Source organism: Enhydra lutris, unplaced genomic scaffold, assembly GCF_002288905.1.
Source record: "Enhydra lutris kenyoni isolate GAN:26980312 unplaced genomic scaffold, ASM228890v2 scaffoldscaffold37, whole genome shotgun sequence".
Lineage (NCBI taxonomy): Eukaryota > Metazoa > Chordata > Mammalia > Carnivora > Mustelidae > Enhydra > Enhydra lutris.
In genome coordinates, this window is record NW_019154121.1 from 7,532,196 (window position 1) to 7,555,677 (window position 23,482).

Genomic DNA, 23,482 nt, shown 5'->3' on the forward strand with positions numbered 1-23,482 from the left:
ATATCATTAAACAGAAGTATCTTCTATGTACTGTTCTGCCTTGTGCTTTTTCATGATTTTTGAGATAATCTATTATCCGTGCATATAAATATAGTATATTTTTTAAATGCCTCTGTAGTATTAGAATGTGAATATTGATCATTTGTTTCACCAGGCTTGATACAGTAAGAAATACTTATTTTGTCTCCTCTGCCTGATTTCTGACGCAGAGTCCCTACAATCCTAGTAATTTCCTGGGTGATAGGAGTGCTGGGAGCCTCTCCTGTTAGAATATTTGGTCTTACTCCCTGGTTCCTGATGTAAAAACCTAAGACCCTTGGAATCTCCAGAGTGCTAAGTCTGATTTTTTTTTTTGTTTGCTAACGAGGTGGCTTTTGGAAGAGGAAGGCTGGTTGGTGGAGGAACTAACTGTGGGATGAGAGGGTTGGAACTTTCAGCCCTAACCTCCCTCCCCACCTTCAGCCTCTGGGGATGGGAGAGAGGCTAGAGACTGAGTCAGTCACCAACAGCCAGTGCTGTCATCACTTCTTCCCAAGTAAGGAACCTCCCCCAAACCTGAATTGGGGAGGCTCTGAGAGCTCTGGATTAGTGAACACAGCAAGGCTCGGAGGGAGCCCAGAGAGAGCACGAGGCTCCGCACCCAGTCCCACATACCAGCTGTGCATCTCTTCGACATCACTGCTCCTGAGCTGTGTCCTTTATATTAAAGATTTTATTTATTTCAGAGAGAGGGCAAGCACGTCCATGTTCACGTATAGGGGATGGGGCAGAGGGAGAAGCAGGCTCCCTGCTGAGCAGGGAACCTGACGCGGAGCTTGATCCCAGGACCCTGGGATCATGACCCGAGCCCAAGACAGATGCTTAACCAACTGAGCCATCCAGGCGCCCCAGCTGTGTCCTTTATAATGAACGGGTAATAGTGAGTAAAGTGCTTCCTAAATTCCCTGAGCCATTCTAGCAAATTATTGAATGTGCGGAGGGGGTGGTGGAAACCTGTGATTTATAGCCAGTTTATCGGGGGGGGAGGGGGCATGGACTTGTGGTCGGTGTCCAAAGCAGGGACGTCTTGTAGACAGACCCTTAACCTGTGGTGTGTGTGCTAACTCCAGGTAGCCGGTGTCCAGCGTGTCATGAGTAGCCTAAGAACCCATTTTCCTTTACTGGTCCCTTACCAGTGAGCATGTAGGATGTCTCCTGTCTTTCTTGGCTACAATCGACCACACTGTGCCTCAGTGATCAAATCTACATCTGTGTGCCCTTATCGTTTGTGGGATCAGTTCATAAAAGTGGAGTTTCTGGATCAAGAGGTATGGGCTAATAATTTTTCTAGATTCTACCGTATTGCCCTCAAAAAAGGTTACGCCCACCTACAATTCGCACAGTCATGTTTGAATGTGACTTCTGCATACTTCTGACAATACAACGTTATCAGACTTCCATCTTTCCCAGCGGATAGTGGCCCAGTCGTTCAACTTTCCCAGCCCGGGTTTTGTTAGGCTGTGATAGTGGCCCAGAACACCTCATTCTGATCAGGCGGTTACCGACCGAAATGACGGCTAGCGCTATTTTGCAGTGATAAATAGATCTCTTTTCTGGTTGGGGGACAACGACAGGAACCTGAATAAGGGGCGCAGCCTGCCAGCCTCTGCCTCAACCTGCCCCTCTGTCCATGTTGTTTGGGTTTGGGTGACATCTGGGTGACTCCCCAAGGAGTCGCCAGGAGTTCTGTTGAGGACGAGCTAAGCTTTGGTCCCGGAGTCATGGGGCGTTGACGGGGGAATTACTACCTGAGCTAACAGGAGGGATAGAAAGCCTGTAAACTGTGTGCAGAAGTCCGTCTTCCATACTTCATTGCATCTAAACCCAAAAGCTCCAACACGGGGCTTTTACACGGAACTACTTGCAATATTCCAGGTTTGCTTGTTTCAAGAAGGACAGCGGTTAGACAGCGATGTGGATGTTCTTGTTGCAGCTTAAAGCTGCTGTTTCTCCTCTGATGTTTTTGACCCTCAACAGATCAGGGGCTAGGAAGGGGGTCTTGCCAGCACCTCTGTAAGCTCCACCCAGATCCCCCCCCCCAAATCTGTGATCTCTCCAAAGGGGCAGCAGTTGGACAGGGAGAGTATGCGTGTCTTTATTTGTTCTTTCGTGCCGGGCTATTGTGAGTGCCCACAAAGTCCCAGGCACTGTGCTGGGCTCTTCGGCTGAGCTGGCTGATGGGAAAGGAGTTCCAGGGCAGACCTACTCTGCACACATGCCCTTTCTCATGCTCCCCTGCCACACATCCACACCCCCCACCCCAGCCTCAGCCATCCCAGCGCAGGGTCTCCAGCTGCCCCTCCACTGTTTGGCCTCCAGTCATGGGTTCTCAGGAAGGTGATAGGACCGGCACAGGTGGTGGGCTCCAGGCAGTGCAAGCATGTGCACAAAGAATAAATCTGGGGCGCCTAGGTGGCTCAGTGTGTTAAGCCTCTGCCTTTGGCTCAGGTCATGATCTTGGGGTCCTGGGATTGAGCCCCGCATCGGGCTTTCTGCTAGACAGGGAGCCTGCTTCCCCCTCTCTCTCTGGCTGCCTCTGCCTACTGGTGATCTCTGTCAAATAAATAAATAAAATCTTTAAATAAATAAAGTCTTAAAAAAAAAAAAAAAAAAACTCTGCTGCCAGATGGCCCTTCCAGAAGCCAGGTTCAGATGCTGCTGAGCCTCTGTCGTCTGGAGGACTCAACTCCCACACAGTCTTCAGCCTGTCACAGATCCCTCCGGCTATAACCTCCCTTCTTACTCAGCAGGTCTGGGCGCAGAGGATCCCGTCCTACTGCCCAGGGTGGGCTCACAGTTCTCCCAGCCCAGTGTGCACCTCCTCTCTTTCCCACGCTTTGAAAATCGTACTCTGCAAGCCTCCGTTGCAGCAAGTGTCCTCTTCCCTCCCCTTCCTGAGCCTTCCTGGCTCATTAGCAGGACAGCAAAAAAGTACACAGGGTTTCATTCTCGGCTCTGCCACTTACCCTGACCTGGGGCCCATTCCCTAACCCCGGGGAACTTGAGTTTGCTCCTCTGTAAAATGGGGATATTAATACTCTTCCCCAGGCCAGCACCCCTGAGAGCCAGTGCCCTGGGGCGGAGCACGGGATGACAGGTGGGGGCAGCATTCAGTGACTGGAGGGGTGTGGTGGGGTTGCTGATGGTAGAAATGAGCTAGGGGATGAGCCCAACGGGTCAGGGAGGGGTAGCTTTGGTCCTCCCCCTGCCCCACCTCTACACCCCACCCCTGGCTGCCTCAGAAATCCACTCTTGTATCCCTTCGAGTTTTCTCTTTCCTCTTTGACATTTCTCCAAGGCTCCGGGTGACCAGCTGTCCTGGTTTGCTTTCAGCACTGAAACTCCCCAATCCTGGAAAAACTCTCAGAGCTTGGCACACCTGGAGGGTTGGTACCCTCAGATCCATGGCACAGACCTGAGCCGAGGAAGGCAAGTGTGGGGGCCTATGTGCTGTGCCCTGCTGGGCCTCACACGTGTCCTGTCCCCTCAGCCTCGCAGCCTTCCTCCGGAGGCTTTCTCACCCTCCGTTCTGGAATGTGAAGGTACTTCTCCACGTCTCACAGTGAGGAGAGCCCGGGTGGAACCACACAGATCCTGCTCACCCCAGTTGTCCCGATGAAGGTGTCCCCTCGGTGACCACGGAAACCCAGAGGCCACGTCAGCCACCTGTCTGTCTCACCATTAGCTGATGCACTTGTTCATTGAAACTGTGGTCTGAATAGTATGGACTTGCTTTGCGACTTCAGGAAGTCTATCCATCTTAAGTCATCAATTTTTTTTAAAGCTGCCAAATACAACCTCCCTAATCTGTGTGTCTGAAAAGGCATAAGGAGCTGTTCGTTCTGAGAATTCTATTTCTGCCCATTTCCATTTGTTTGCATGCTCCATTCCAGCCGAATTTACTGCTGTCACGTTCCCTCTGGGTGGTTATGAGTGGGGCTCCCCAGCGCCAGGAAGTCAGGCTTTCAGGAAGCCCCTGGGTTCGTGCTCCAGTGACTTCCCTGCTAAACTCTTTAGTTCTCTGACTCCTTCCTTAAAGGAGGCATCTGCAACTATCCGGGAAATGGGTAGAATTGAGGACTTCTCTGCTTGTCACACAGAATGCAAGTGAAGATGTAAAGCGAGGTCAACCCTGAAACTTTCTTTAAACCCCCAGATTGCTTGGTCTAATCAGCAGAACCTTAAAAAGTAAAAAAATACACTTCTTAAAATATATTTTATTTCTTATTTCAATAAATACCTGAAATCCAGAAGCATGTAAATGTGTAATTTGGAAAATAAATTCTGTGGCCATCCAATCTCTGAGGCAGTCCCTTCCATTTTTCTATAGTTAACATGTACATATTTATACAAATATAAATAATCATATGCTGCTCTGTAAACTTATTTTTTAACTTAGTACCACATTGTAGGTATTCTTCCTTGTCTATACAGAACTGCTGTTGCTTAGTGGATGCTGGCATCCATTTTACAAGTAAAATCTCATTGAACCAACCCCCTTGAATAGAACCTTTGAGCCAGGTCCGAGTACTGGTGTAGCTATTAGCGTTCTCTAACTTGTTCTGAATGATTTCAGCATGAGGTGCCGAGGTGGTTACTCATTAATTCAGCTTCTTAAACAGGTGACAAGCAGTTTGCCTTTAAGTTCTTGGAACTGTTAATTTTCCATCTTAGCTATAGACCATTTATTACTAATTATATGTGGCAGATAGATAGAAGAAAGAACTCTTTGTTCCAAAAACCTAGTTAAATGCCTGGTTAGTCTGATTAGTAGGAGGGTTTTTTTGTTTGTTTGTCTTATTTTATTTGTTTTCTTAAGATTTATTTATTTGAGAGAGTGCGGAGCAAAGAGAGAGGGAGACAAGCTTACTCCCCACGGAGCAGGGAGCTCACTATGGGCCTCAGTCTCAGAACCCTGAGATCATGACCTGAGCTGGAACCGAGTCCCACGCTTACTGATTGACCCACCCATGCAGCCCTGATTAGGGGGAGGTTCTTACGGTCAAGAGAAAATAAAGAAACCAACCATCTGGTTGGCCCATTTCCAGGTGTATCAGCACCTCAGAAACTTGGGCTTGTTATTTTTATTTGCTTTTCAGTTTAGTACCTAAAAGGCTTAAAATGAAGGCCTCTAAGCGTATTGAAAGGGCTGGTAGTATCCTAGGGAACTGATCTTCAATAACCTTGACCAACATGTTTCACACAGATTATACAGGAAATACACAGATTTGTCATGAGTTCCAAATGTGGTTTTCTGAATCTTACAGTAATCACTATTTCAGCTGCTGATATCTGGGATCAGAGAAATCCAGAAACCTAGATAAATAGATAACAGCTACAAAGTAAAGTGGGAAAAACAGTTTTTGTATTTCTTTTTTTTATGGAAGTACAACTGATAAACAATGTTACATTAGTTTCAGGTGTACAATATCGTGACTTGACAGGTCTTTATGTTATGCTGTACTCGTCACAAGTGTAGCTACCATCTGTCACCATATAGCACTGGCCACACCATCGATTATACTCCCCATGCCGTCCCTTTCATCCCACGACTTCTTCCATAACTACAAGCTTGTACCTCTCACTCCCCTCTTTACCCATTTTGCCCATCTCCCTACCCCAACCTCTCGGGCAGCCATCAATTTCTTCTCTATATTTATGGGTTTGATTCTGCTTTTTGTTTGTTCATTTTGTTTTTCAAATTTCACATATAGGTGAAAGCCTATGGTATTTGAATTTCTGGCTTATTTCACTTAGCATCATACTCTCTAGATCCATCCATATTGTTGCAAATGGCAAGATCTCATTCTTCTTTATGACTGAGCAATATATTCCAGGGTGAGTGTGTGTCTGCGTGTGTGTGTGTGTGTGTGTGTGTGTGTGTGTGTACCCTGCCACTTCTTTTTCCATTCATTTATTGAACATGTGGGGTTCTTCCATATCTTGGCTGTTTTAAGAAAAAAAAAAATGCTGCAATAAACATAGCGGTAAAAATGTATTTTCAAGTTAGTGTTTTTGTCTTCTTTAGAATTCCAGCAATGGAATTATTGGATCATATGGTATTTCTGTTCTCAGAGTTGGTTTGTTTGTTTTTGTTTTTGTTTTTTGAGGAACCTCCATACTGGTTTCCACAGTGGTAACACCGTTTACATTCCTACCAACATTGCATGAGGGTTCCTTTTTCTCCACCTCCTCACCAACGCTTGTTATTTTTTTATCTTTTTTTATTGTGACCACTCTGACAGCTGTGAGGTGGTATCTCACGGTGGTTTTGATTTGCATTTCCCTGATGAGGGGTGATGTGGAGCATCTTGTCACGTGTCTGTCGGCCATCTGGTTGTCTTCCTTGGAAAAATGGCAACTCAACATCTGCTATCCATTTTTTAATTGATTTGGCATTGAGTTCTGTAAGTTCCTTATGTATTTTTGGCTAATAACCTCTTAATGGATATGTCATTTACAGATATTTCCAATAGGTTGCCTTTTTGTCTTAGTAGTTTCCTGTGTTGATGGTTTCCTTTGTCTGTTGGTATAATCTCAGTTCCTTATTTTTGCTTTTGTTTCTCTTCCCTGAGGAGACCTATCTGGAAAAATGTTGCTAAAGCTAATGTCAAAGAGATTACTACCTCTGTTTTCCTTTAGGAATATTATGGTTTCGGGTCTCACAGGTTTTTAATCCATTTCAGCTGAATTTTGTGTATGGTGTAAGAAAGTGGTCCGGTTTCATTCTTTTGCATGAGGTTGCCTAGTTTTCCCAACACCATTTATTGAAGAGACTGTCTTTTCCACATTGTATAATTTTGCCTCCTTTGTCATAGGTTAATTGACCATATAATCATGGGTTTACTTCTGATCTTTGTATTCTGTTGCAATTGATCTGTGTCTGTTTTTGTGTCAGTGTCATACTGTGGTTTTGTTTTGCCCCTTTTTTTTTTTTTAAGGTTAATTTGTCAGCGCACACCCACAAGCAGAGGGAGAAGCAGGCTCCCCACTGAGCAAGGAGCTTGATTCCAGACTCGATCTCAGGACCCCGGGATTGTGACCCTATCTGAAGGCAGTTCCTTAACCCACTGAGCCACCTAGGGGCTCCAAAATCATACTGTTTTAATTACTATAGTTTTGTAGTATATCTTGAAATCTGGGATTGTGACACCTTCCGTTTTGTTCTTTCTAGACCGTGCTTTGGCTATTTAGAGTCTTTTGTAGTTCCATATAAATCTTAGGATTATTCTAGTTCTGTGAAAAGTGCTGTTGGGGCACCTGGGTGGCTCAGTGGGTTAAGCCTCTGCCTTTGGCTCAGGTCTTGATCTCAGGGTCCTGGGATCAAGCCACACAGTGGGCTCCCTGCTCAGCGGGGAGCCTGCTTACCTCTCTCTCTCTGCCTGCCTCTCCGCCTACTTGTGATCTCTCTCTCTCTCTATCAAATAAATGAATAAAATCTTGGGAAAAAAAATGCTGTTGGCATTTTGATAGGAATTGCATTGAATATGTAGATCGCTTTGGGTAATATGAACATTTTAATGCTACTAATTCTTCCCATCCATGGTATAGCTTTCCATTTGTTTGTGTCATCTTCATTGTCTTTCATCAATGTTTGATAGATAGCTTTCAAAGTATGGGCCTTTTACCTCCTTGGTTGAATTCACTCATAGGTATTCTTTTTTGGTGCTGTTGGAAATGGAACTGTTTTCATAATTTCTCTTTCTGCTACTTTATTAGTGTATAGAAATGCAACAGATTTTTGTATATTTTGTATTCTGCAACTTTACTAAATTCATTTATCAGTTCAAATAGTTTTTTGGTAGCATCTTTAGGATTTTCTATATATCCTATCGTGTCATCTGCAAACAGTGACCATTTTACTTCTTCCTTACCAGTATGGACCCCTTAAATTCTTTATCTGCTTGCTGTTGCTAGAATTTCCAGTACTATGTTGAATCAGAGCAGTCAAAGTGGACATCCTTGTCTTGTTCCTGATCTTGGAGGAAACCCTTTCAGGTTTTCACCATTGAGCATGATGTAAGCTGTGGGATTTATGTATGGTCTTTATTATGTTGATGTATGTTCCCTCTAACCCCACTTTGTTGAGGTTTTCATCATGAATGGATGTTGTACTTCACCCCATGCTTTTTCTGCTTCTATTGAGATAATTATGTGGTTTTTATCCTTCCTCTTGTTAATGTGATATATCATGTTGAATGATTTACAGATATTGAACCATCCTTTCATCCTTGGCTTAATCCCACTTGATTGTGATGAATGATGTTTTTCCCATATAGTTGATTTCTGCTAATATTTTGTTAAGGATTTTTGCATCTATGTTCATCAGATATACTGGTCTATAGTTCTTTCTCTCCCTCTCTTTCTTTCTTTTTTTTTTTTTTTTTTTTTGTGGTGTCTTTGATTTTGTTATCAGGGTAATTCTGGCCTCATAGAATGAGTTTAGAAGTTTTCCTTCCTCTTCTAGTTTTGGAATAATTTGAAAAGGATAGGTATTAAGTCTTTTTTTTTTAAGGTTTACTTATTTGTGAGGGAGGGAGAGCACAAACAGGGGGAGTGGCAGGCAGAGGGAGAAGCAGGTGCCCCATGGACAAAGGAGCCCGATGTGGGACTGGATCCCAGGACTCTGGGATCATGACCTGAGCTGAAGGCAGATGCTTAGCCAGCTGAGCCACCCAGACATCCCAAGTCTTCTTTAAATGTGTTGTAGCATTCACCTGTGAAGGCATCTGGTCTTGGAATTTTGTTTGTTGGGAGTTTTTTGATTACCAATTCAATTTTATTACTAGTAATTCTTCAGTTCAGATTTTCCATTTCTTCCTGATTCATTTGTAGAGGAGTGTATGTTTCTAGGAACTTATCCATTTCTTCTATGTTGTCCAATTTGTTGGCATATAAATTTTCATAATCTCTTATAATTCCTTGTATTTCTAAGGTATAGGTAGTTATTGCTACTTCATTTTTTATTTGATTACTTTCTCTTTTTTTTGTTTCTGGTTTTGGTTTGCTTTGGTTTGGCTTTGGTTTTCCTTTTTTTTTTTTTTTTTTTTAAGTCTAGCTAATACTAATTTGGTTCATCTTTTCAAAGTATCAGCTCTTGGTTTCATTTATCTTTTCCACTGTTGTTTTTTTTTTTTTTTTCCCAGTCTCTATTTTACTTATTTCTGCTCTAATCCTTATTTTCTTCCTTCTACTCGCTTTGGGCTTTGTTCTTTTTCTAACTCCTTTGTATGTATTGTTACATTGTTTATTTGAGATTTTTCTTGTTTCTTGAGGTAGGCCTATATTGCTATAAACTTCACACCTAGATCTGCTTTGGCTGCATCCCAAATTTTGAATTGTTGTGTTTTCATTTTTATTTGTCTCTATGTATTTTTTTATTTCCTTTTTAATTTTTTCATTGGGGTCTTTCACCTCCCTGATTAAGTTTATTCCTAGGCATTTTATTCTTTTTAGTGCAATTGTAAATGGAGTATATTCTTAATATGTTTGTGCTACTTCAGTATAGTATATAGGAATACAACAGATTTCTATATATTATGTATTCTGCAACTTTTTTTAAGACTTTATTTAGCATCATGATCAGACTATTACACTTAGCAATCAACAACATGGTTGCCAAAAAAAAAAAAAAAATACATTAAAACTCTTTGTTGGAATGCTTTACACTTTCCACAGAACAGAAACTAAAATCACCTGTTATACAATTAGTCACAAATACAGTCCTTAAGTTTTTTGCCCAGACACATGAGTATTGTCTAAAACATGTCTTCTTTTTAGCAGCTAGGCCCTGCCACCACTGTGCTTGCTGAGTTCACAAATCTTTTGTGACCTGTAGCATCCCTGTCACTTCTCTGGCTCTCCTCTCCTGCTAAGCTTTGTTTCCTGGCAATAATTAAAACCTTCTGCTACTGCCGTAGCTATTGCTGCTGCTGGAACCGTCATAACCACCTTGGTTTTGTGGTTTGGCAAAATATTGGCCTCCACCACCATACGGGCCAGAGTTTCTGCCTCCAAAATGTCCTCCTTTCATAGGTCCAAAATTTGAGGATGGATTGTTGTAATTGCCAAAATCATTATAGCTTATGCCACATCCAAAGTTGCTTCCATCATTACCAAATCCATTATCGCCATTACCATTGCCCCATATGCACCACCACCTGGACTGCCACCAAAGCCACCTCACCCACTGAATTTCCTCTACAACCAAAGCTGCCATGGCCACCAAAACCTCCCCCATGTCCTCCTCCAAAGTTTCCAGAATCACTTCAGCCTCTCTGGCTGGGTGAAGCTCTACCCATCTCTTGCTTAGATAGGGCTCTCCTTACTTCCCAATCATGGCCATTCACAGTATGGTATTTTTGAATGACAGTCTCATCTACAGAGTCATGGTCATCAAATGTTACAAAAGCAAAACCCCTTTCTGCCACTGCCTCGGTCAGTCATGATCTCAATCACTTTGATGTTCCCATACTGTTCAAAATAATCTCTTTAGATGATGTTTTTCAACATCTTCTTTAATGCCACCAACAAAAATCTTTTTCACAGTTAAGTGGGCACCAGGTCTTTAAGAATCTTCTCTAGAGACAGCCCTCATGGTTCTACAACACTTCCATCCACCTTATGTGGCCTTGCATTCGTGGCTGCATCCATTTCCTCTACAGTAGCCTATGGGACAAGCCCAAAGCCTCTGGAGCATTTGGTGTTTGGATCTCTCATTACCACATAGTCCATAAGTGTTCCCCATTGCTCAAAATGGCTCCTCAGACTCTTTGGCTTCAAAGCTCAGACCTCCGATGAAGAGCTTCTACAGCTGTTCAGGCTCTTTGGGAGACTCTGACTTAGACATGATGGTGGTGGGAGGGAGACTTTAACGATGCTTACTCGGCGGTGACCACGGGCAGCAAAGCTGCATTCTGCAACTTTACTGAATTCATTTATTCTTTCTTTTTTTTTTTTTTTAACGTATTATTTGTTTCAGGGGTATCAGGGGTACAGGTCTGTGAATCATCAGTCTACACAATTCACAGTGCTCACCATAGCACATATGCTCCCAATGTCCATTGTCCCCAATGTCCCTCCCCTCCAGCAACCCGAAGTTTGTTTCCTGAGATTAAGAGTCCGTTATGGTTTGTTTCCCTCCCTGGTCCCGTCTTATTTCATTTTTTCCCTCCCTTACCCCCCACGACACTCTGCCCTACCTCTCAAATTCCTCATATCAGAGAGATATGATAATTGTCTTTCTCTGATTAACTTATTTCGCTTAGCATAATACCCTCTAGTTCCATCCATATCATTGCATATGGCAAGATTTCAGGTTTTTTTGATGGCTGCCTAGTATTCCATTGTGTGTGTATGTATGTATGTGTATGTGCATGTGTGTGCATGTATACACACACATATGTATACCACATCTTCTTTATCCATTCATCTGCTGATGGACATCTAGGCTCTTTCCATAGTTTGGCTATTGTGGTCATTGCTGCTATAAACATTTGGGTGCACATGCTCCTTCAGATCACTACATTTGTATCTTTAGGGTAAATACCCAGTAGTGCGATTGCTGGGTCGTAGGGTAGCTCTATTTTCAACTTTTTGCAGAACCTCCATGCTGTTTTCCAGAGTGGCTGCACCAGCTTGCATTCCCACCAACAGTGTAGGAGGGTTCCCCTTTCTCTGCATCCTCGACAACACCTGTTGTTTCCTGATTGGTTAATTGTAGCCATTCTGACTGGTGTGAGGTGGTATCTCACTATGGTTTTGATTTATATTTCCCTGATGCTGAGGGATTTTTGAGCACTTTTCCATGTGTCTATTGGCCATGTGGATGTCTTCTTTGCAGACATGTCTGTTCATGTCTTCTGCCCATTTCTTGATTGGATTATTTGTTCGTTGGGTGTTGAGTTTGATAAGTTCTTTATAGATATTGGATACTAGCCCTTTATCTGATACGTTGTTTGCAAATATCTTCTCCCATTCTGTCGTTTGTCTTTTAATTTTGTTGACTGTTTCCTTTGCTGTGCAAAAGCTTTTGATCTTGATGAAGTCACAATAGTCCATGTTTGCCCTTGTTTCCCTTGGCATTTCTTTCTTTTTTTTTTTTTTTAAGATTTTATTTATTTATTTGAGAGAGAATGAGTGAGAGAGAGCATGAGAGAGAAGAAGGTCAGAGGGAGAAGCAGACTCCCTAAAGAGCTGGGAGCCCGATGTGGGACTCGATCCCGGAAGTCCGGGATCATGACCTGAGCCGAAGGCAGTCGCCCAACCAACTGAGCCACCCAGGCGCCCTTGGCATTTATTTCTAATATCTTGGTGATGTCTTTAGGGAAAAACATAGGGCTTTGATCAGACAAAACTGCATTTAAGTCCCATCTTTTCCATTTCCTAGCTACATGGACATGTTTGCTGACTTATGTAAAACATTAGGGAAGGATTGCTAAGTACAATAAGTATATATTCTAGTAACTGGCACATAAAATCTTGACTAAATTATAGTTCTCTTTCTTATTTGTGTGTTACTTTTTTTTTTTTTTTTTTTTTTTTTTTTTTTTTTTTTTTAGGATTGGAGGTTTATTTAACAGCAGTGGACTCAGACGAGGTTGTTCTCCAAAGGTCTGAGCCCCGAGCGCAAGCAGGGAAGGGGAATTTATACCCTCTACTTCTACATACTTGGTACTTTTGGTGTGCGCAGGAAACAGGGTAGGAAAGAAGAACCCGAAAGAGCTTTGAGACAGGGACTAAAATTCCCTTGCTGGTTTGGTCAGCCATCATAGAGTACAGTTTTTCCCAATCATTCCCCCCTTTGATGCCCTTTTAAACACCTAGTTTGGAGGGCATCATTATCATCTATTACTATGGCCCTGCGAGACTAATATTTGGGCAGTGGCTCGCCTGCTAACAGGTTTTCTCTGAACTTAAGGTTCTAAGGATCCATCTTAAGGTTCCTAAGGCTGCCCAATAAGCAATAACAATAACAAGTGTCTGGGAGAAAGTCCAGTCAGAAGGGGCAGCAATGTAAAATTCATCTCTTGAGGTGAGGGTGTTGGTGTCATGCCTACAATAGCCAGGGACCACGGTGAACAGGTGTCCATCAGTTGGTGGGGTCTCATTGAAGGTGGGGCTAGAGCAGGTCTGTAGGATCTGGTAGGGCTTCCCACTGGTGTGGTTCATCCAGCTGGTGAGATCCTTCTTTACTCTAGAGCGGTGGACCCATTCGGTGACACCTAAGACCCTGAGGGCAGTAGGGGGTGGTTAGAACAACAGTGTGGGGCACTGTCCACTATGATTTGAGAAGGTCCTTTCTAAAGCTTCTCAGGAGATGGGCCTTCTAGTTTTTCCCAGGGCTTGGAGGTGTTGGGACACCTCTAAGTTTCCAATCTGTTCAAGGTCTCCTCTAAGACTACTTACTACCGGGTTGGGGGGTGGCCTGCCATAGAGCTTTCTTGGTGAATTATAGCTGCAGCAATCTTTTAAATCCCGCTGACTAGAATAAACAATATCAGTGACCTCCAACAGTTATGCTCTACAGAAGTGCGACGTTCAGGTCCAGGCATAAGGGTAGCTGGATTTTTAAAGTCTGACAGGTTTTAGGTATTATTTCAGGCACCTCTATCAGTGTAGCCTGGTATTTAATAAGTTGGCCTCCATCATCCATTGGTGGCCTTTCGTTTCTAAGACAAATCTGGACCTGATGCAAAGTCATTACAGTCAGGGATTGTCCCATAGTGAGCTTTGAGGCTCCTTTTATGAGGAGGGCTGTTCTATGCTTAGCTAAAGCCTTTGTTTGTAATTGCACCTCAATAGAGGTGGCTTCTAGGATAAATATGACTAAGGGATGAAACCACTAAGAAGCCCTTTTCTTGAGTTGTCCAGCCTTAACAATATCATAATTACAAAGGATCACGAGCAAGTGGGAGAAAACTCGTCAAGAGGTAAGGGGAGTCCCACATGCATCCATCCAATAAAATCATAAAGAAAGTGGGGTCATCTATTATCTCCACAAGTCCATAGTGAATCCTATGGGGTGGGGTATGTTTCTGGCTTTTAGGCAATTTCTTATCCTAGCCCCACAGAATTAGTTAAGGTGATAGTTAAGTTATACAGTTGTTGGGGAATCAATCCCATTTTCCAGTTGTTTAGATAATTATGTGCCCATGCGGTTATTATCCCCACACAATAATCAGCAGAAGATTATCTATATATGAGTTACTGTGGTAATTTCTCTTAAGTTTACCTCTAGTTGTCTAGCTTAGGTAAACAACAAGCATTTAAAGACAACCAAATCTAGAACTTAACATCCACAGAGGTGTGTTACTGAAATATAATTTTTCTTTCTAAAATAACCCTCATTTCCAGAGATAGCCAAATTAGGACTAATTTATTTGAAAAACAAGTCCAGTTTAAACAGTTGGCCTAATTATTTACATAAGATCAGCAAGAACAGTGAGTGATCACACAGATCTTTTAGAATCTGCTTTGCTGGAACTTCTTATAAGGAATCTCGGTTGAACTTTCAGTAGCCTTTCCAGGACAGAAACCAAGCCACGTACTTGCCATCAGACATGCCTGCAACACCTGTAGATTTGGGTAGATTCTTCTTTGTGAGGTCCCCAAAGTATCCTGGAGTTCCTGTACCTGCCAGGAAGTGACATTCTTTACTCACCTGGTGAGGCTGCTGGGAACTCTATAAGCAAGGTATCAGGCCAACAGTTCCAAGGGGCTTTATGGCTCCAGGTTTCATAAAGTCAACCTTAGTTCCTTAAAGCTCTCTGGTCATATCTGAGTCTATGTATGTCTTTCTCAAATATGACATTCCAGTCAAAGCCTTAGTAAAATAACCAATGTTTCCAATAGTGTCCTGACACGGAGAACAGATTCTTATTGAACTTATGCAAATGACTAATTGCCATGGAAGAAGGAATACTTACTGAGACCTTTTGAGTTTCAGAGGGTTCAGAGAGAGAAAAGTTGAATGCTTTGATTTGTTTACAAATGAATATTTTTACATTTCTGTAAGTCACAGGTAACTTAAGTAAAATTTTTCTTAGCCTGGAAGGGCAAACATTAGAGAATGAGCAATGTTTAAAATAAGAGGCATAACGCTATAATCTTTTAGTTCATTTACTCCCATGTTACTAATTCTGGTTTAGTTTGAATGTAGCTTTAGTTAGTTCTGGAAGTTCTTTCCCATTTCAGTTTTAGGATTTCCAATATATTGGATACCTGTATTTATCCTGAAAATCCTTTATATGAAACTCCTTTAAGGTGAAACTCATTTTACAAGAGAATTAAAACAATTATAAATGACAAACTCAGAATAGATATGGTTAAAGAGCTGATGAGAGTTTACAATTTAGCTGGTAAGGAAATCTGGTTATTTCTGTAACACATAACACTTCAATAATTAAATACCAAGTGATGACTTATCAAAACATTGCAACTTTGGGAAATGTATAGAACCTCTAGAATCATATAGCATTTACCCAAATGTAACCCAAGGTTGATCATTTGTTTAACAGTACTTCCTGAGTAATTTAGCATACCAAGGAAAAGCCTAATGAGTTAAAGAGATTTCATTTACAATTTAAATCTTGTCAACATTTTCTAAAATCTTAGAAAGTTTTAAAGCACGTGCCTAAATATAATTAGGGATGTTAAACCCCTGATAGGGGCAAAATGTGGAAAATGGTTTTTCTGGACAGGCAAAGAGGAAATAACTATTTACGTTTTCTTCCTGACAGCAGATCAATTAACCTAAGAAAAGTTTGTCCTTTTGAACAGAGAGAAAACCAGCTTTCTATACCAGTGTCTTTTTAAAAATTCATTTCAATCTTAGTCCATCGTGGCCATACTTAAAATTATTTTTCTGAAGATTTCCCTTCACAAACCTTCTACAACTTTCCTTTGCATTTAGGTTTTGTCCCAAGCCATTTTCCTTCCAAAAAATCATCTCATTCAGGATAAAATTACCTTCATTTCCTTCAACAAAATGCATTCCCATTCCTTCTATCTTTCTTACATATCTCCTACTTTTCCACATAGAGTTGTTTCCCTTATTTCCATCAGTCATAGTTACAGTTAGCATAATTTTGTACTCTTAGAAACACCTTAATAGCTAGCAATGTCTAAGTATTAACCCTTTGTGAACTGTTACAACAGAATTCTTTAGATGGCAAATTTATGAATCAGTTAAGCACAAGACATGTTTACCAACAGTATTTTTTGTTTTTTATTTTTTTTTAAAGATTGTATTTATTTATTTGACACAAAGAGAGAGATCACAAGTAGGCAGAAGAGGCAGGCAGAGGGGGAGGGGAAAGCAGGCTCCCCGCTGAGCAGAGAGCCGGATGTTGGACTTGATCCCAGGACCCTGAGATCATGACCTGAGCCGAAGGCAGAGGCTTAACCCACTGAGACACCCAGGCGCCCCTTACCAACAATTTTAAATATTCTTAGTTTCTTTGCAGTAAGTCAAAAGCACAAACCTATGTCCAGTAATTAATAACTTAGCATTTTATCCTATTTGAAACACCTAGATGTTCAACGAATTTCATTCCATTTGTCATTCAACCAAAACTTTAAAGTTTCAGGTTACCAAAGACTTCAAAAGCTGTATTAACAATTACCCATGAAAACTTTGAGACAATTAGCCATCAGTTTAGTCATTATTTTGGTAACACATTTCAACACAGACAACGAGCTTATTTGACCTTCAGTAAACCTTGATAGAATAACAATTTCACGTTTGCCTCTGATAACTTAAAAGACATATCTGTCTGAACTAAACCAACAAGCTTAGCTTAAATGCTGAAATATGCTCCACTAGGATCTTCCCCATGGTCAGTTTTCACCTGAGACACGTGGGGAAATCTGGAGTGGGTGGTGTTAGTTCCTAGGGTTGCTCTTCTTGCTCCTTGACAGTGGTGCCTAAGGCACTAAGGATGGTCTAGAAGCCAGTAATGCAGGCCGCACCCAAGGTGGTGCAAAAACAGGAAAAAGAAAGATGGGGAGGCAGAAGAGACAAAGTGCTGCCACCAGAGGGCAGGGAAAGGGTTCCTGGTTCAGGAGATCATCAGCTCCAGAGGAGCAGATGCCATGTTTCACACCAACAAGGGCGGGGATAGACAATCCATATTAGGCCAGAGAAGACAGGGAATTCCCTAAAACAAAGGAGGTTTGGCAGCTGCTTGGGAATATTCTTTTTTTTTTTTTTTTAATTTTATTTATTTATTTGACAGAGATCACAAGTAGGCAGAGAGGCAGGCAGAGAGAGAGGAGGAAGCAGGCTCCCCGCTGAGCAGAGAGCCCGATGTGGGGCTCGATCCCAGGGTCCCGGGATCATGACCTGAGCCAAAGGCAGAGGCCCTAACCCACTGAGCCACCCAGGTGCCCCTGCTTGGGAATATTCTTAAAGTCCCTATCCTGAAGGACACCTGGGATCATGACCTGAGAGGAAGGCAGACGGTTTAACCCCCTGAGCCACCCAGGCGCTCCTCCCACTTTCTCTTAAAGGTAAATATGAGAGCTGTTATTTTTCATTCTGTTTCTGTCTGGATCAAGTTTCCTGTGGGCTATCAGAGCTGCTAAATCAGGTATCTCCCCACACATGCCACTTACCAGAAGCAGGAGCACTGTCTTCCTGCAGCTCACCTTTAGGCCCCAGGTCAGTGGAGGACTGTGGTCCCCACACTTTCTGACGGGTTCATCCTTGTCCAGAGCTCATCGCCATTGCTGCTCCTGATGCCCACTGGCCAGGGCCTCCCTGATAGGCTTTGCTTCCTTACAGACTTTGGGCTCTTTTACTCGGGTTACAAATGTCCTACTTTGGTCTTTCCTATTAGCACAGAATCGGACCCATAGGGGCAGAGTTTGGGCTATCTGAAGCCAAGAATCAATATATGGGAATTGGCCAGGGTGTCTGGGAGTCCTGACCATAATTTTGTAAATGACCTGGGCAGTGGTCTTAAGGCCCCTCAGAGGGCCATTTGACCCCAAAGGTGGCGCATTCCAGTTCACATAATGTGCTGAATTTCCCAGATGTTTTGATCCCATAGTCTCCTGAGAATCGCTTCTTAAAAAAATTTTGAGCATACAGTCTAAGACCATAGGTTTTGAATCCGACATCATGCTCACCATGATGAGCAGGGAGGCTCCCTTGGCCACCCTGTGTGTTCCCTCCCTGTGTCATTGGCATGAAGACAAACGAAGGGTGGGTGTCCCTTCAAAGGACAGACCAGTCAGATGCCCCCCTGTCCACCATCCCAGAGGACACCTGGGTGCCTCTTAGCCTTAGCGAGTCCATATGAACCCCAGACTGGCATTCTAAAGGGGGGGCTCACCTTAGACCCTATGAGGTCACCAGGGAAGCAGGTTAGGGCCATTCGGACTCCATAGGCTTCTGGGGACCCTAAGGGTCCCCATCTGTGGATGGAGCCACAGAATCCATATGCCTGACAAGCCAGGCCAAACTGCACATTCACTGACACTTTCACAATAAGTTATTATAGTTCCTTCCCTCCAGAAGGCCCTGATCTGTGGAATTCCTTCTGGAAATTCCTTTCTGGGATTCCTGACCTGAAGGACCTCCCCCCAGGAAGGCCCTACCTGTGAGATTTCTAAGAGGTCTCTGGGAGGTGATCAGTCTCTGCTTCCACCCTCAGGGGTGGGCCTGACTGGGTGCTAGGGCCCCAGATCTTACCAGAATCCCAAAGTCAGGACCAGGTCCTCAGCTGCCAAGTCTCCTTTGAGTCTGGGTGGGAACAGCAGGGTGGGCCAGCCTGAGGCGACCAGGCAGGAGACTGCCAAAAATCAGGCAGGGCATACCTTCTCCCTTAGGATCCCTCATTCCGGCACTGCCCCACCATTGCCCCAAACCAATGGGCCAGTGCGGTTGGGTTTCCCGGTCAGGGAACCAAACGTTGCAGAACCTGGACTGGATCCTGGTGGAAGAACCAAGCAGCACTCGGAGACCTTGCAGGATGGGAGGTTTATTTAACACTGGCGAGCTCAGACGAGGTTGTTCTCCAAAGGTCTGAGCCTGTGTGTTACTTTTTAAATGTGCTAATTTTTCATACCACTTCAGCAGCAACAATTCTATCAGGAAATCTCAGCCTTCTTGTTAAGTATTTTGTCATTCGCTTATTCATTCAGTCAATAAATACCTGTTGACCTATCACTATGCATCAGGGACTGTGTTTGGGGACACCAGAGATGAAGAAGGGCTGACCTGGAATTTGACCTCTGTTTTTTTCCTGAGAGAAAAGGATAAATGTGCCAAAATGTTCATAACTAGTAAACTAAGGAAAGGATACATATTAATTGTACTTGCCTTTCAAAACTTTTCTCTGAATTTAACATGTTTTAAAATAGAGTTGGGAGAAAATGTATTTCTGTTACTTGGCAGTTGTCATTCTTGAAAACCATTACCGGGGCGCCTGGCTGGCTCAGTGGGTTAAGCCTCTGCCTTCAGCTCAAGTCATGATCCCAGGGTCCTGGGATCGAGCCCCGCGTTGGGCTCTCTGCTCAGCAGGGAGCCTGCTTCCCCCTCTCTCTCTGCCTGCCTCTCTGCCTACTTGTGATCTCTGTCAAATGAATAAATAAAATCTTTAAAAAAAAAAAAAATCTTAAAAAAACCATTACCACATCTCAGTTTTTCACAAGCCTTTTATCAGACTATTCATAGTCGCCTCGCCAAGAGCCTTAGGAGAAGACCACTAAGGGAATGTGCTGGGGATGAGAGGGCACAGTGAGACATGCCTGGAAAAGGAACAGGTGTGGTTACCTGGAGCCACATGGCAGGGGCTTGGGGCAGCTGGGCTCTCAAAGACTGAGGGGGAAATGGAGGTGGAAACCAAGGGCAGCGCTCCAAGTTTCAGTCCTGCCCTGTTCATTATCCAGTCCAGCCAACTCTGTCCAGTCATCTCAGGGTGTGGGCCATTTGTCACATTCTGTGCTCGCCACCGCCAATCACTGACTACTGATCCGAGCTTAGAGGTTAAACATTCCAACAGCAGCCCTTATGTGACTCTCTGCTTTGCAGAGTGAACTTTGCCAAGCTCGTTAGTCCTGTGGACAGTGAGGTTTGCTCTGTGTTTGATGGCATTGCAGTAGGTTGTGGATGAAACCTTGATGAGACGATGTGTGGAACGTGGTTGGCACAGGGCTTGTGTGTGGTACCTACGTAGTACATGTACAACGGTGTACACACCTAACCTTATTCAATGGCAAATGACACATCTGCATGCTCGCACAGAAACCTCTGATGCCTCTGCCTCCCCCATACCCACATCTAGTTTGTCAGCATGTTTTGTCCTCCCTGCTTCCAAATACGTAGCCTAAATCAGACCACATTCATGCTCTGCGAGGCTATACCTCCATCTCTTGTCCGACCCCTGTAGCAGCCCTCTGATGGCTTGTCCTGCTTAGGCTCTTGTCCCCTCACCCCCCAGAATGTTCTGCACAGCAAACACTGTCAAGCTTAATGGAGAATATCACCTTCCACCTAAGCCCCCCTATGGCTCCCATCAGCCTTGAGTAAAGCCCCACGCCCACCCCTCACAGCATGGCCTGTGTCCTGCCTGCTCTGCAGCCTCACTCTGTCTCTCCGCATTGCTCACTGCATTCTAGCATGCTGGCCTTTCTGTCCCTGAGACACACCAGTACTTGCCCTCCCCTCAGTCTCTGTGCTTGCTCCCTCTGCCTGAGATGCTCCTCCTGCGAGTGTCCACACGCTGCCTGCCTGCCCTTCTGGTCTCCATTCAAATGTCATTTCCTCCATGAAGTCTTCCCTGACCATTCTCTAATTCTGTGTGCCATCTCCACCCTCACCAGTCAGTAGTGCTTGTCATTATCTAAAATGATCTTGTTTATTTCACCCTTGTATGTCTCCCTTATAGAATGGAGCCTCTGGGGAGGTTCACTGTCCATCGAGCACACAAGAACCTTGTGTCTTACTCAGTTTTAGTCCGTAACAAAATAGCACACGCTGAGGGGCTTAAGCACCAGAAATTATTTTCTTGCAGTGCCAGAGGCTGGAAAGCCCTAGATCAAGGTTCTAGCATGGCAGAGTTTCTGGTGAGTGCTCTCTTCCTAGCTTGTAGACAGCCGCCTTCCCCCTTCTTGCTGCAACCTCAGTATTTTCTCCCATTTCCCCCCTTGCATCCCTGTGGAGAGATGATGAGAGAGAGAGAGAGCCCTCAGGTGTCTCTTCTTTTTTTTTTTTTTTAAGATTTTATTTGACAGAGAGAGAGAGATCACTAGTAGGCAGAGAGGCAGTCAGAGAGGGGGAAGCAGGCTCCCTGCTGAGCAGAGAGCCCGACGAGGGGCTCTATCCCAGGACCCTGAGATCACGACCTGAGGCTTTAACCCATTGAGCCACCCAGGCGCCCCTCAGGTGTCTCTTCTTATAAAGACACTAATCCGGCTGGATCAGGGCCCCATCCTTATGACCTCATTTAACCTCCATTACCTCCTTGGAGGCTTCATCTTCAATTATAGTCCTGCTGGAGGTTGGGGCTTCAACATAGGAATTTCAGGATTGGGCGGGGGCGGGGGTCATTGGAGACACAAATACTAGGCCAGCACCAGAACCTAGACAACAGCCTGGCACGGAACAGGCACTTAGTAAGTATTCGCTCAATAAATGAATGACTCCGGGCAGCCCACTCCCCTGTCAGCTCCTATATAAGTTGCCCCCGTTTTGGCACCCGGTCCCGCAGGTCAGGGCGTGTCACTGTACATCCCCCAGTCCGCCATCAATGCCACGGTGGAGGAGGACATCCTGCTCTCGGTTGAGTACTCCTGCCATGGCATCCCCACCATCGAGTGGAAGTATACGTCTAACTGGGGAGCGCAGAAGCTCGTCGAGTGGAAGCCAGGGACTCAGGCCAACATCTCCCAGAGCCACAAGGACCGACTCTGCACCTTCGACAACGGCTCCATCCAGCTCTTCAGTGTGGGCGTGAGGGATTCCGGCTACTACGTCATCACGGTGACGGAGCGCCTGGGGAGCAGCCAGTTTGGCACCATCGTGCTGCACGTGTCAGGCAAGACGGGGCGGGGGGTAGGCCCCCCGCTGAACTGCCAGCCTTGGTGGGGGGGAGTGCTTTCATGATACTGAAAGAGACCTTGTCTCCCCGTTCCCCTCCCTGCCCCGTAGAGATCCTCTACGAAGACCTCCATTTTGTTGCCGTCTTCCTCGCTTTCCTCGCTGCTGTGGCTGCGCTGTTAATCAGCCTCATGTGGGTGTGTAACAAGTGTGCATACAAATTCCAGAGGAAGAGAAGACACAAACTCAAAGGTAATTCTTTGGGCCCTGTGATCATCCAGTCACGCTTTCATGGTTGGGGGGATGCATGTTAGCCTGGTCTCCCCGAGAACCCCCCCCCCACCCGGAGCTGATGGGGACCTGCCTGGGCTTGTCTCTTGTTTTGCAGAGAGCACCACCGAGGAGATCGAGCTGCAGGATGTGGAGTGTTAGCCAAGGCTGCGCCCAGTTACATTCCTACCTCAGAGGGAAAGTGTTATTTTTCCAACAAAAGGAGCCAGCATGGCAGAACCACCCTCCCATCCTCCTGTTGCCCAGCCTTGACCAGCCATTCCTGAAGGCGCTACGGCTGTGAGCAAAATCAACTGTGTGGAGTTGAGGACTTGGGTTGGACAAAGTCAGTTCTAGCACTCGCAAGTTCAGGGAGGCCTGGCTGCTTGCTCACTGGGCTCTGGGGCTGAGGCCAGGGCGTATCCAGACTGAGCATGCAGCCAGCCCTGAACAAGCTCTCTGTGTTCTTCCTTCCCAGCCTGTCCCTCCCACCTCTGCCAGGGGAGCTTCTGTGAAAAGTTCTGCCACGGTCTGCCTGCCGGGCAGAGGTGGAAGCTGCGAGGCTGCCATTGGGCCCTAGTGAGGTGCTCAGAGCAGGGCCAGGCCCTGGGCCAGAAGCTTTAAGGCGAAGAGCTTCACTTGTGCCTGAGGGACCAGCGCTGGAAACAGGAATTAGGGAGAAGATTGCCTTTCTCTTCCTCTCTTGTTCTGACATTAATTGGATTTTCCCCTCCTATAGCCTCAATTTAGACCAATGGGAGGAACCCGGATATTCTTAGCCTCTGTGGGCAGCAACTGGTGTCCACAGGGCTTCCTGACAAGCTGGGTCATGGTGCTTGTGTGAAAGTGAGCCTGCGTGGGGGCTGGTTATGACTGGAACGTTACCGGAGGCTTCAGATCTCTGCTCCTCAGTCACCAACTCTTTGTCTCGTCAGGCCCTTGCGCTCTCCCAAGTGGGCTTAGGGATGCTTGCCGCTCACCTACCTCACCAGGGTATCACATGAAGCCCACAGTATGCATGGAGCTCCCGGGCAGTTGAAGAAAAAGCATGAGGATTCTTCAAGGATCTGGAAAGCAATAAGCCTTCTACTGAACGCTGCCAAGTGAGAAAATGCTCTGGGGTTCTGG

At 44.8% G+C, this 23,482-nt stretch overlaps 1 protein-coding gene across 1 annotated transcript in view; it reads left to right on the top strand.

The window, feature by feature from the left end:
- Positions 1–22,516, top strand: part of LOC111154541 (V-set and transmembrane domain containing 5) — a 40,321-nt gene extending 17,805 nt beyond the window's left edge. The window contains exons 2-4 of the mRNA XM_022514206.1: positions 21,756–22,082; positions 22,196–22,336; positions 22,473–22,516. Coding sequence (XP_022369914.1) covers positions 21,756–22,082; positions 22,196–22,336; positions 22,473–22,516 — 512 coding nt within the window. The remainder of the gene's footprint in view (positions 1–21,755; positions 22,083–22,195; positions 22,337–22,472) is intronic.
- The last annotated feature ends 966 nt before the right edge of the window (positions 22,517–23,482 follow it).